Raw genomic sequence first — 14,256 nt, 5'->3', positions numbered from 1 at the left:
CCCAGGCTGGTCTCGAATTTGCAGTGATCCTCCTGCCTCAGCCTCCCAAGTGCTGGGATTACACGTGTGTGCCACCATATCTGGCTACAATTGTTATTTTTATTTTATTAGATTAAATTCTAAGGAAATTAATATATAGCTTTTAAAGAATTTTTCTTTCTTCTTCTTTGTCTTCTTCTTTTTCTTCTTTCTCTTCCTCTTCTTCTTTTACTTACCCTCAGGAATCTAGGTTTGTGCCAGGATTTGAGGAGGTTCTCAAAGAGGACTGGTGCCACACCTGATGATGCGTCCGCTGGCAGGGCCTTTGCTCAGGCTAGAGGAACAGGTCTCTACTTCCATATTTTCTTGTATTTTTTTTTTTTTTTTAATCAGTTTGCAATCTTTTCCTAGTTTTCTTCTAATACAAGTGGTATTCTAACAGTGAAGAAAAGGTGATTGAAATACTGTTTCCTCCTGCCTGTTAAGAAGCCCTAGACTAAGTCCTTACAGTTTAACTGATAAGTAGCATTTTCATGAGCTTGACTCACTGATAAAATTACTAATCACAAACTAGACATGGTGGCCTATAATCCCAGCACTCTGGAAGGCTGAGGCAGGGGAATTGCTGTGAGTTCAAGGCCAGTTTGGGCTACATAAGGGAGTTCAAGGCCAGCCTGAACTACATAGTGAAATCTTGTCTTTAAAAAACAAAAATTACACTGGGTGTGGTGATGCATACCTGTAATCCCAGCACTTGGGAGGCTGAAGCAGGAGGATCGCTGTAAGTTCCAGAGCAGCCTGGGCTACAAAGTGAGCTCAAGGCCAGCTTGAACTACATAGTGAGACTCTATCTCAAAAAAGCAAACAAACAAAAAACCTAGTATGGAGAATTACCAAAATAATAAAATAAACACATTTCATTCTCACATTTCCCATTTCAGAGAAGACAAATTAAGCATGCCTCTAAATAGCTGATTTACAAACATATCCAGTATGCTGTATGAGTTCTACTTTGATTCATTTTTCACAGAAATTATGCCTCTTAAAACAGTCTCTAAAGCTGGGCCTGGGGCTGGGGATTTAGCTCAGCAGCTAATTTTCACTGTCTCACCATTTTTTTCACTGTCTAACCATTTTTTTGCCTAGCAAGCGCAGGGTCATGAATTCGGTTCCCGGTACTGGAAAAAAACCAAAACCAAAATAAAAAAAAATAAAAATAAATAAGGCAGGGCCTATTGGTACACACCTGTAATTCTCAAGAGGCTGAAACAGAAGGAATCAAGAGTTCAAGGCCAGGCCAAGTGTGGTGGTGCACAGCTGTAATCCCAGCACTTGGGAGGCACAAAAAGGAGAATTGCAGCAAGTTTGAGGCCAGCCTAACTACACAGCAAGACCCTGTCTCAAAAAAAAAAAGAAAAAGAAAAAGTTAAAGTTTAAGGCCAGCGTGGACTACACAGTAAGACTGTCTCAAAAAAAAAAAAAAAAAAAAAAAATGAAGGCCGGGCGTGGTGGCGCAGGCCTGTAATTCCTGCACTTGGGAGGCTGAGGCAGGAGGATCACCATGAGTTCAAGGCTAGCCTGGGCTTGTTCTTATTTTTTCCCTCTCAGATTAATGGGTATATTTCCACATGTGTAGTAAAAACCATATAATTGGTTTTCATAGTAGAGTTTTCATAGTAGAGTGATCCTGCTGGGAGCCCACGCCGTCCCTCAGAGTGGCTTTCTCTCCCACGGTGATCCTGTGTCCACTTGTTGGAGAGTGCTGCCTTGTTTACATCACTCTGATTAATGACTCTTGGCTGGTTTACCAGCTCTGCTGAACTTTTTAGGACTGCAGACTATTATTTTTTCACTGTCTCACCATTTTTTTCTGAAAGCCTCTGAATGGAGCATTTTGGGTTTGGAGCATTATAATCATCTCTATTATCACCAGATACATGGAAGTTAATCTGTTCTCCAGACTATGCAAAAAATGAAGTTAAGATGGAGTTTTTAAAATGTATACTGTGGTTCATCCTTTAGTAACATATTGAAAGGTCTACTCCTAGCTAATGATTTGTTTAAAAGTGTTTGGTCAGGGTTCAGATGAGCACCAGTTTTTGGTGTTGTGTTAGAAGTTCAGTATTGAGATTCTTGGGACTGTTAGGACAGAGTGGGGCCATCTGGGTCCTGGGTTAGAGGACTCACAGGCACCAGCAGGGTCCTCTCAGACGTCATGTGCTGTAGGGATAAAGGTTTCATGAGATAAGAAGGGAGGCCTGTGATGAAGTACATTGGTTCCATCATTTCCAAGAAATCAGCTAATAGACCTACTTGCCCAGTGTCAGGTGACAGGCAGGGACCCCAGAAAGAGGGGTGATGGCTGCTATCTTTCTGCTGTAGGGAACATGGCAGAGGGGCTTTCTGGCTTGAGAGTCCTGTGTGGCTGTGACAATCATTTGGGCCTGGGCTCACTGCATCTGACTTGATGTTGCAAGTGGCAGACAGTGATGAGAGAGCCTGATGTGGTGGCTTGGTTCCCTCAGGGTCTCTTTCTCTAGTGGCCATGCATCTACATGGTCTGAATACATCTTGACCTCTGGGTGGACAGCCACACACCTGCCCTGGCATCCTGCTGAAGTCTCGGAAGGAAGCTGGCCATGTTTCCATACAGGTCCATCCTCTTGCCTCCCCCAGGCTGCCTTCAGGGTCTGCCTCCGCCCTGTCTGCAGTCTGCACTTGTTCTCCTGACCTTGCCTGGCTTCATACTCAGGTTAAGGTGGCCCAGTGCCCTTGCTTTTGCTGTCTTGCTTTTAGTTGCCTGTCCCATGCTGTGTCTTGCATTTGTGCCTCTGAATGAAGCCCTTCTCTGTTGCCTGTATGTTAGATCCTCTTGGGGAGGTCTGTCTTTTCCTGCCCAAGGCAGTAATTCCTTGAAATACTCTAGTAAGGAGGAGCAGGCATAGCCATTGAGGGAAGTTCCCAGGCTGAGATATCATTTCCCCATCCCCCTAAGTGTGGCTTTAGCTTTTCTGACACTCTTTGTTCTCATATCTTGCTGGGGATGGGATCTGACTGGTCTCCTTTTCCTCCTTGCGTGGTACTCTATGGGGTGTCTTGCCATCCCACCCAGCATAAAGAGGCCACCCTGAGATTTTGCAAATTAGTGGATGTCATCTTAGCGTGTGTGTGTGTGTGTGCGCGCGCGCACGCGCACGCACATGCCATCCATGACCCTGATGATTTTGCACTTGGAAATAGGCTTGCCTTAGTGTACAACCACCCAGTGCCTTCCTTTGAGGGGTCTCCTTTGTAGGCGTCCTGTACTCAGCCCACAGGCTTCTTGGGCCAAATGCCTGCCCCATCTACTTCAGGTCCTTTTGTCCCTTCTCTTTCTCTCACTCATGATTTTGAAGTGTTTGCACCACCACACCTGGCATCTAGTTATCTTTTTTTATTTTTAGTTTTATTATTATTAATTAATTTATTTATTTTTTCCAGTACAGGGAATCGAACTCACGACCTTGTGCTTGCCAGGCAGGTGCTGTGTCACTGAGCTAAATCCCCAGCCCCTAGTTATCTTTTTGTTTTGTTTCGTGACTTTTTAAACTGGGTATTCATTTGAATCAGGACCCATGAGGGTCCTTGTGTAGTGCTGGGTTGATGTGCCTCCCATGCCTCTCAATGTGAAGCATCTTTTCATTCTTGAAAATAGCAGGTTGTTATACAGATGTAATGCAATCCTGATCCAAATTCCAACAGCGGATCTCACAGAATTAGAGAAAACAGTCCTTAAATTCATTTGGAACCAGAAGAGACCTCAAATAGCAAAGGCAGTCAGGGTAGCAAAGGCAAGGTAGGGGGCATCACAGTCTCCAAATTTAAATTATACTATAAAGCTACTGTGATAAAAATAGTATCGTACTGGGAAAAAAATGGAACAGATTAGAAGATATAGAAACAACTCCAGACATACACAATCACGTTATCTTTGTTTGTTTTTTTTTTTTTTGGTCCTTTTTGAGACAGGCAGTTCACACTGGCCTTGAGCTCACTTTGTAGCCCAGGCTGGTTTTGAACTCACAACGATCCTCCTGCCTCAGCCTCTTGGATTGCTAGGATTACAGGTGTGTGCCACCACACACCTGGCTTTATCTTTGACAGAGGTGCCAAAAACATTCAATGGAAGTATAGCCTCTTTAATAAATGGTGCTGGAAAAACTGGCTTTGCACATGCTGCAGATTAAAATTGGACCTATATATTTCACCATGTGCTAAACTAAATTCAAAATGGATTAAAGATCTAAATATTAAAACAGAAACATTAAATCTGCTGGAAGATAGAATCAGTAAAACTCTTGAAGACATTGGTGTAGATAAAGACTTTATGAGTAAAACCCTGATCACACAGGAACTATCACAAAGAATCAACACTGGAATCTCATCTTATTAAAAAGCTTTTGCACAGCAAGAGAAACCATCAGCAGAGTTAAGAGACAACCCACAATGTGGGAAAAAAAACATTTGCCATTTGTTCTTCAGACAAAGGATTACTATTGAGAACATACAAAGAACTCAAAAAAATCAGACCTCCCAAATGTAGAGAGCCAATCCAAAAATGGTCATGATGAACACACATTTCTCTGATGAAGAAATGTGAACAGCAAACAGATACATGAAGAAGTGTTCAATATCACTTGCCATTCAAGAGATGTGCATTAAAACAACACTGAGAAGCTATCAGACCCAGAAAGAATGGCTATTATAAAGAAATCAACCACCAACAAATATTGGAGGACCTATAGGAAAAAGGAACCCTTTTCCACTGTTGGTGGAAGTGTAGACTGGTACAGCACTGTGGAAATTTCTAAAAAAAAAAAAAAAAAAAATAAACAAAATAATTCAAAGAAAAAAAAAATACAAACTGGGATTAGAGGTAACACTTGACCCAGGTTCCTCTTCTGGATATTTTCCCAGGAGAATTGAAAACATACCACAATGATATATGTGCACCCATATTTATAGCAGTACAATTTGTAATAGCAAAATTTTGGAAACAACCCAAATGCCCATTAACTGAGGAATGGACAGAAAAGATTTTTTTTTTTTAAATACAATGGAGTATTATTCAGCCATAAAGAGATAACTGGAGACTCTTATAGGCAAATGGATGCAACTTGAGTCTATACTTATAAGTGAAATAAATAAGACTTATATGTGCAAGCATTGTATTGTCTCCCTAGTGTGAAAAACTGAAAGAGCAAATAAGACATTATAAATGTATGTTAATTCTGAAAATAATGTCATGTTAGCCTTTCAAAGTTTTTTCTTCCTTTTCAAAATAGTTTTAATGATTTCAAGTCTTTTGGATTTTCACAGAAAATTGTTATCTTCAAGTGTTTCACCTTAAAACGTTGCTTGAAATTTTTAATTTCTATGTAATGTTTTCTAGTTTTCTGTATATAGGTCTTGTAAATTTTGTGGTGAAATTTATCACTACTTTATATTTTAATAGTCTTGTGACAGAATGAGAAAGCTGTCATCAGACCCAGAGTGCCACAGCCCACTTGGAGCCCAGCCTGTGTTGGGAGAGGCAGACATCACAGCAGCACTTTTCAGATATGTAGTGTTTCCCTGACATCTGCAGCCTTATGTCTCCTTTCAACCATTCTGAAGGTCCCAGTGTTTTGGTTTTTTTTTTTGTCATGTTGAGACAGGGTTTTGCTGTCTAGTTCAGGCTGGTCTTAAACTCACTTTGTAGCCCAAGCTGGCCTTGAACTAATGGTGATCCTCCTGCCTTAGTCTCCCAAGTGCTGGGATTACAGGCGTGCTCCAGAGGGTCCCGGTTTTTAGCAGCACTTGGAATAATGAAGTTAGAATATTACATATTACTTCATGTCACTGTCAAGAAAGCTAACTGATAATCTAGTTTTCTTTTACTTATAAGTCACTTGATTTTCATATAGCTATTTAAAAGTTTAAAAATTTATATAAAGGGGCCAGGGAGGGGCTGGGGATTTAGCTCAGCGGCAAAAGTGCCTGCCTGGCAAGCGCAAGGTCGTGAGTTCGGTTCCCGGTACCGGAGAAAAACCAAAAAAAAAAAAAAAATAAAGGGGCCAGGGATATGGCTCAGTGGCACAAGTGCCTGCCTGGCAAGCGCAAGGTCCTAAATTCCATTCCTGGTACAAAAAAAAATTATATATTTAAAAAATATTTTTGTCTTTTTGAGACAGAGTTTCACTATGCAGTCCACCATGCCTGGCTAAAAATTTATATCTTTGTGGTCCAGGAAATTCACCAGTTCTGGGGTTGGTCTTTCAGGGCTCTGAGTTGGTGTTTTTAAGTACCTGGTATATTCTTCCAACTGGTAGTTATCTTTTTTACCTGAGGGCTTTTCTTGAGTGTAGTCCAGTGTTTATTCTATACCTTTGCTTTGACATTCTCTTCAAGGACTTTGGAGATCCATTTGCCTTACTTGGATGTTTTGCTACTTGCTCTTGAATCTTTTTTGCCAGATTTTTTTTTTGAGGGGGTGGCCCGAATGGGTTGCCCAAGTACCCAAACTCAGGACCTTGTGCTTGCCAGGCAGGCACTGTGCTGCTGAGCTATGACTTGTCCATATTTATTGTAGCAAGGGTTTACAAGGGAAAAAATTTAATACAGGACACATAATTTATAACATTATTTTATAATATTCACCCAAAGAATCAAATGCATAAGAGTGCAGTATATCCATCCATATACTAGAGACCCAAAGAAAAGCCTGGATCCCATTGCAATGTCCTGCATGAGTCCAGTTGAAGACCTAGAGCCCATGGCAATGCTCTCAACTAGTCCCAACTAGAGGCCAAAAACTGACAACAATGTCTCATGCAAGTCTGCATGAAGGATCTGCACTGGGAAGGCCCAAAGGTCAGTGGTGGAAGCTAGAAAGTCTGTGCCAGCAGGATTAAGGATCTGTGCCAGCAGGCTGAGAGATCTGCACTGGAGCCAGGAAGCAATACTCAAGGTAAGGACCAAAAAGAACTGCAGCCATCCTCAGCGACAGCGAGCACCTGCGCTCCTCTGATGATGAGAACACAGCACAGCAAGCTTCTCTAGGGGAATGAACAGCACACCTTCTTCACCTCCGGTTCTGCTTTTATGCTGTTGGCAACAATCGTCAGATGGGCCTTCCACACCAAGGACCATGCGGATTCAGTTCAGTTGGGTGTTACAAGTTGACCATTAGTTAATCTACCACAATATTTTAGATTTTTATTAGTACATTAGAATATTTGTAGTATGTGTTTACACACCTTGTAGAGAGTTAGTATATATACATCATACACTTTAATTCCTTTTTAAATCCCCCTTTCCTTCTCTTCCCTCCCTGTACCCTTCATCTATCTCTTGATCCCCTTCCCCTTTGAGAAAGATCTGTCTTCCTACTCATGGGAATCCTCCTGCCTCAGCCTCCTGCCTCAGCCTTCTGAGTGCTGGAATTATAGGTGTGCGCCATCACACCCAGCATGATGCATCCATTTTCCTACAAAAAATTCCTTTGTCTTTCTTTAATGGCAGAGTATTACTCCATTGTGTGTAAATACTACATATTCTTTATCCATTCATCTGTTGATGGATATATAGACTGATTCCAAAATTTAGCTATTATGAGTTGTGCTGATATAAACATAGGTATGAATGTATCACTGTAATATATGATGCCTTGAACTCTTTTGGGAAGATACAGAGAGAAGAGAATAGCTGGGCCAAATGGAATTTTTTTTTTTTTTTAAGACAAGGTCTTACTCTGTAATTCAGACTGGCCTTGAACACGCTATATAGCCCAGGCTGGTGTCGAACTTGTGGCTGACCTTCTGCCTCAGCCTCCTGAGTGGTGCGACTGCAGGTGTGTGCCAGCATGATTGGTGTAGGAATCTTCATATTGATTTATGGTTATACCACTTTACATTCCCTCCAGCAGTATAAAGGAGTCCGTTTTTCCCCCACAGCTTCATCAGAGTTTGTTATTAGTTGATTACTTACTTGACAATAGCCATTCTTTCAGGACTAATATGGAATATCAGTGTTGTGTCCATTTGCATTTGTCTAACAGCCAGTGAGCGAAGTTGAGCATTTCTTTTTGTATTTCTTGTCCAGTTGTACTTCTGTGAAATGGCTGTTCATTTCACTTGCCCATATTTTGATTGAGTCTTTTATTTTTTTGTGGGGGGGGTTGATATTTTTGAGTTCTTTATGTATAGAGAGAGTTTGCCTTCAGGAAAAGGAAAACTTGTATAAATATTTTAATCAAGAGATTAATACAAGTTACCTTTGTTCAATCTACAATTATAAGAAGTACTCAAATTAGAGTTTATGCACTGTAAATATGCTATCCACAGGTTTATAGTAAGTTTATAGAATTGTGCAGTCATCACAGTGGTAGTTTTACATTTCCACAGCCAAAGAAGGTGCTCCAGTGGGTCACTGTCCTGCAATCCCAGGCAGCCACAGATCTGCTTTTTTTTTATTTATATATTTTGGTACCGGGAATCAAACTCAGGACCTTGTGCTTGCCAGGCAGGTGCTTGTGCCACTGAACTATATCCCCGGCCCCAGGTTTGCTTTTTATTGATAATCACTTTTTTTTTTATAGTACTGAAGATTGAGCCTAGGGCCACACATACTAGGCAAGTGCTCTAACACTGAGCTATGTATACAGCTCTTGCTTTTTGTTTTTTGTTTTTGTTTTTTTTACAAATTTATAGTTTGTTTTCTAAAAATTTCCGGTATATGAAATAATGTAACTTGTAGTGTTTTATATCTTGCTTTTTTTCACTGAGCATGATATTTGGAGGTTATGTGTTTTGAGTATTGTTGTATATTCTTAGTGCTCCAGTTCTTTTTTTTTGTCTTTTTGAGACAGGGTCTCGCTATGCAGTTCAGACTGGTCTTGAGCTCACTTTGTAGCTCATGCTAGCCTCGAACTCAAAATGATCCTTCTGTGTGCTGGGATTACAGGCATGCGCCACCGTGCCCGGCCTCTAGTCCTTTTTATGGTTGAATTATATTCCTCTCCATAGATGCACATTTTATTTACCCATTTCTCAGTTGGTGGGCATTTGAGTTTTTTCTACTTTTTGGCTATTATGGAAAATGCTGCTCTAAACATGTGAAGATGTAGTTTTGTGCAGACAAGTTTTTTCTTTCTCTTGGGCAGATGTCACAGAGTGGAGTTGCTGTATATGTGGTAAGCTTTTATTTAACTTTTTAATACATTCCTGCTGGCTTGAACCACAGGTGGTACATGCATGACTGTCTCATGCAGCGGCTTGTACCACCTGATGGGACTGTCCCGTGCTGCCTGATGGGACAGTCAAGCATCTATCACTGGTGGTTTAGTCACTTGGCAGTGGGACATAGGATTTATGGCCCCATCAAGAACTTGTTAAAGACAAGTTTGGTTTCTCAGTTGGCCTGTCCATTTTGCAGTACCACTAAGGTACTGCAAAATGCCTGCCTGATGGTTTCGCATTTGACCTGTCCATTTTGCAGTACCACTAAGGTTGGAAACACAGTTGCTCCATGACCTCACCAAAGCTTATAACTTTTTATTTTGAGGTAGGATCTTGCTATGTTGCCCACGCTAGTCTTGGACTCTTCGAATCACTCATATGATTCTCTTGCCCTAGCCTTCTGAGTAGCTGGGAATACAGGCACATACCTAGCTCTTTGTGTGTTTGTATGTTTATTTACTTTTGTGTTTTTGAGACAAGGACTTGTTAGCAGTTCAGGCTGGCCTTGAATTTACTGTGTGGCTCAGGCTGGCCTAGTCCTGCGTCAGTCACCTGAGGGCTAGGATTGTATGTTTTTTTAAATGAAGTATCTGTTTAAATCTTTTACTCATTTAAAAAAGAGTTAATCTCTTGAGCTGGGGATGTAGCTCTTGCCTAGCATGCCTGAGGCTCCAGGTTCAATCCCTACCACCACAAAAAGAAAAATATATATATTTTTTGTTTTTAATTTTTGTTTTTTGAGGCAAGGTCTTGGTATGTAGTCCAGGATGGCCTCAAAGTTGCAACAATCCTTCTCCCTCAGCCTCCCAAGTGCTGGGATTACAGGCATGCAACACCATGCCCAGCACAAAAAATTCTTATTAAATTTTAAGATTTCTTTATATATTGTAGGTACAAGTCCTCTATTATATACATGATTTGGAAGTACTTTCTCTTTGTCTGTTGGTTTTATTATGCTCTTTTTTGAAGCAGAGGTTTTAGATTTTGATGAGATCCAGTTTATCTTTAGTAACATAACTGTGTCTTCTTTCTCAAGAGTTACATCTGCCCTAACATGTATAAGTAAATTACCTTACTTTTTGTGAGTTTTTTTTTGGTGTTTTTGACACAGAGTCTTGCTATTAAGTTCAGGCTGGTCTTGAGCTCACTTTGTAGCCCAGGCTGGCCTCAAACTCACAACAGTCCTCCTGCCTCAGCCTCCCGAGTGCTAGGATTACAGGTGTGTACCACCATGCTCGGCCTTTTTGTGAGTTTGATATCAAGGTTCTGTCTGCTTCATTAAGGACCTATAACAAGTGGGAAAGCCCATCTGGATGGTGGTGTGCATTTATACTTCACATAAATATTCTAGGTGTTTACTGGGACAATCCCTGAAAGTTAAAATTTCTAATCTTCCTGCTCAAGCTTGGCTTTTGACTTTGAGAGCCCTCACCTTTGTTCTGTGATTCAGGATCATTGTGTTCATTGATACTTTCTTCCCAGGATGCCACCCTTCCTCTTCCTGGAGCTGTGTATAGTGGCTTTGGTGGCCACTTCTGCTTCTTGGATCGGAGGACTTAGTGGCTCTTACTTCACCGCTGCACCTTTCAAGTGAGCTGCTATGTGGCAAAGGGCTCCGTGCACAGTATGCCCTAACTTGAAGGCCATGAGTAACATGTTCTTGTTTGGCACTTGCAGGTAACGGACTTGACCCAGTACTTAGACCCCAGTGGGCTCGGCGTGATCAGTTTTGAAGACTTCTGCCAAGGGATCTCGGCCATTAGAAGTGGAGGTCAGTAACCCCATTTCTCCTGCCCCTGCCCTTCCAGTGCTGCCCTGTGACCACTGCCCTCTTCCACCCCACTGCTTCTCAAATCCCTGGACACCTGGGTTTTGCCTTCTCCTTCCTGTCCTTTGCTTTCCACTCCCCATCTTCCAGATGAACAGACTCAACCATTTAGGTACAGGTTAGGAAGCTTCTGTCCTTCATGATGAAAAATTTTAAAAATCACATAATAAATGGCCACATATATATTTATACCTATATCCTGTAGACAGCAGTGTGCTATGTCTGCTTTGTCACGTCCATCTGTTTTTCTGTTTGTCCACCAATCCATCTTTTTAGTAGGGTGCATCTCAAATCAGTACTGTTGTACACTTTCCCCTAAACAATTTACCCACACTGATCATTATCTAGAGTTCAGTGTTTGTTTGCAGGCTTTTAAAATTATATTTATTTATTTTTTTGAGACAGGGTCTCACTGTCTAGTTCAGGCTGGCCTTGAACTCATTATGTAGTCCAGGCTGGCCTCGGTCTTGGAATAATCCTCCTACCTCAGCCTATCAAGTGCTGGGGGTAGAGGTGTGCACCACCACGCCCGGTTGTAGGCTGTTTTTGAGAATATATTTACCTACTGTAAGATGTATAGACTTCAGGTACACAAGTCAATTCTGACATACTGCATTTGGTTCTTGTCAAGACTATGGCCCCCACCTCAGTCCCCTCCCACCCCTATCTCACCATCAACCCCATCCTCTCATTGCAGCTTGTTTGCCCTTTCTTCCCTCCCTTTCTTCTTTCCTTTCCTTCCCTCCCTCTTTTCTGTCTATTTCTCTCTCTTCCTTCCTTCACAGTACTAGGGATTAAACTCAGGGTCCCTCCTCACCTGTTTTTCTTATTCAGGGTGTTGCAACATATGCTGCCTACATTGTGTTTGTCCTGGTGATAGTCACTTGTTTTGGGCTGTTAGGAATAATGCTTTCAAGCCAAGCATGGTAGTACACGCCTGTAACCCCAGCACTTGGGAAGCTGAGGCAGGAGGATCACTACGAGTTCAGGGCCAGCCTGGGCTATAGAGTGAACTCAAGGCCAGTCTGAAGTACACAGTAAGACCTTGTCTTAACAAAAAAGGAATAATGCTTTTAAGAGCAGTTGAGTATAAGCCTCTGTGTGGACACATATGCTCCTGTCCTTTGACAGAGGCTTAGGGCTGGTCATGTGCTGAGTGTAAACTTTGTTTCTTCACAGTGGTTGAGCATTTTATACTCACCAGTTACCCCATACACTATTCTTTTTAAATCAAAGCTCTGAATAGGTGGTAGTTTTTCATCTTCCTGTCTTCTGCTGGGTGGTTTGGGGGTGATAGTAGTAGGGAGCTGTTAGTTACAGGTTCTCTCCCTCCTTGTTGTACTTGGGGAACATATCAGATCTAGGCCAGAAGAGGTCCACAGCCTTTAGGTATGAGCACATCTAGAGCAGCCCTTGTACCTCAGGTCTTCTTAGCAGCTATCATCTGTCCTTTCCCCAAATCATTGCCCAGCAATATCACTTAAAGACTGGGTTTCCTAAATCATTAAGTGCTCAGATAGCCCTGGGGGATGTTCTGTGTAGCCTCATAAAGCTGTTGTGGACACCAGGTCAACCCTGGGGACTCTGGTGATACACCATCAGAGTGAGGTCAGTGGGCGGTGGTGAGAGGATGAGTAGATAGTGTGGTCAGGGCAGCAGGTAGGGCCTGGATGAACTGTGTGCAGGCTGTCTCCAAGGATGGGAAGGGTATGATTACTGGACATGATCCAGGTAAGCCGGAGTTGGCCTGTGTAATGGGGGCCAAGACAGAAAGGGAGAGGGCTGGGGATTTAGCTCACCGGCACAGCGCCTGCCTGGCAAGTGCAAGGTTGTGAGTTCGATTCCTGGTACCGGAAGAAAAACAAAAAAACAAAAAACAAACAAACAAACAAAAAGACAGAAAGGGAGAGACTGCAAACAGCCTTCCAGGTGATCAGGGCCTGGAGGAGACTGGTGAGTAGACTGGTAGCTTATCTCGCTCCTGCCTATGCCTGGGTGGGGACAAGATTGAAAACAGGTAAACAGTAGTGGCAAATGTATGGCACACGTGCTGCAATGGGCTATTTGTTTTCATTAAAAGCTCTTAAAAGTTTGGTATTACTGAGCTAGGATGACCATAGAGTACCCAGACCAAGTGTCAGCAGGCTGAGCCTGACTGGTTGTCTCTGTCAGCCTGACCCATAAGTTGTAATCCTTAAGTAGTGTTTTGAGGATAGGTATGCAATTCAAAAGTGATTTAAACTTTTGTCATTTTGCATAGAGATTTTTGTGGCAACTGTGAAAATTTTGGCTTCTCTTGATGGCTTGCTGGGAGGGGTATGTCAGGCCCCCCGTGGTGGGCCCATGACCCTTACGGATAGCCTCACCTACCCTCTGGCAGCTTCCACTTGTTAGCCTCAGGGAACTTCTTGCTGTGGGCTTTTCTTTCTCTGTTTCAAAACTCCATTGTGATGTCCTCTTTCACCCACCAGGTATCCGAAAGTCATTTAATTTTTAAATGTATTTTAAAATCTTGTAGTTAAACTACTTTCTCTTATTCATTGAAAAGAAAGGTGTGTGCTAATATTGTTTGGCCAATTAAATGACTATCTCTTGTACTCTGAGCAACTAAGTTAAAGGTAACATAAGCAATGTATTCACCATTATAAAATCTTGTAGTTAATTTCAGACCTAATTGTGTGTGATAGGTTTTTTGTTTTTGCTTTTTGTACTGAAGATTGAATACAGGGTCTTTGCACTGAGCTACACCCAAAACATTTTTAAAATTTTTTATTTTGAGATTGGTCTCAGGCCAGGTATGGTGGTGCACGCCTGTAATCCCAGCACTCAGGAGGCTGAGGTAGGAGGATCGTAGCAAATTCGAGACCAGCCTGGGCTACAAAGTGAGCTCAGGTTCAGCTTGAACTGCATAGGGAGATCCTGTCTCAAAAAAAGACACACACACCCCCGCCCCCACAAAAAAAAAAGAGATCGGGTCTCACTATGTTGCCCAAACTGAGGTCAAACTTGTGATCCTCCTGCCTCACCTTCCCAGAGTGCTGGGACTATAGGCATGTGCCACTATGCCCAGCCTACCAATTTATGGCCTTTTAGTGATGGGTTTGATAGGGAAGAAGTGTAAATCTAACCAAAGGAATGTTGACATGAGTTTTCTTTATCTTAGGGTCAGGCTCCTGTTTCTTACTTTCATAA

The 14,256-nt window shown here is 42.1% G+C and overlaps 1 protein-coding gene across 2 annotated transcripts in view; it reads left to right on the top strand.

The window, feature by feature from the left end:
• Nucleotides 1–14,256, top strand: part of Rab11fip3 (RAB11 family interacting protein 3 (class II)) — a gene marked incomplete in the record, with an annotated part of 82,528 nt that overhangs the window by 28,859 nt on the left and 39,413 nt on the right. For both annotated transcript variants that reach the window (XM_013517819.1, XM_013517818.1), the window contains 1 exon segment: nt 10,914–11,007. In XM_013517819.1, the coding sequence (XP_013373273.1) occupies nt 10,914–11,007 (94 nt within the window).

This window comes from Chinchilla lanigera, unplaced genomic scaffold, assembly GCF_000276665.1.
Source record: "Chinchilla lanigera isolate Chin_1 unplaced genomic scaffold, ChiLan1.0 scaffold00041, whole genome shotgun sequence".
In the NCBI taxonomy this organism is placed as follows: Eukaryota; Metazoa; Chordata; class Mammalia; order Rodentia; family Chinchillidae; genus Chinchilla; species Chinchilla lanigera.
Note: the sequence above shows the minus strand (reverse complement) of the source record. Positions and strands in the feature narration are given on the sequence as shown.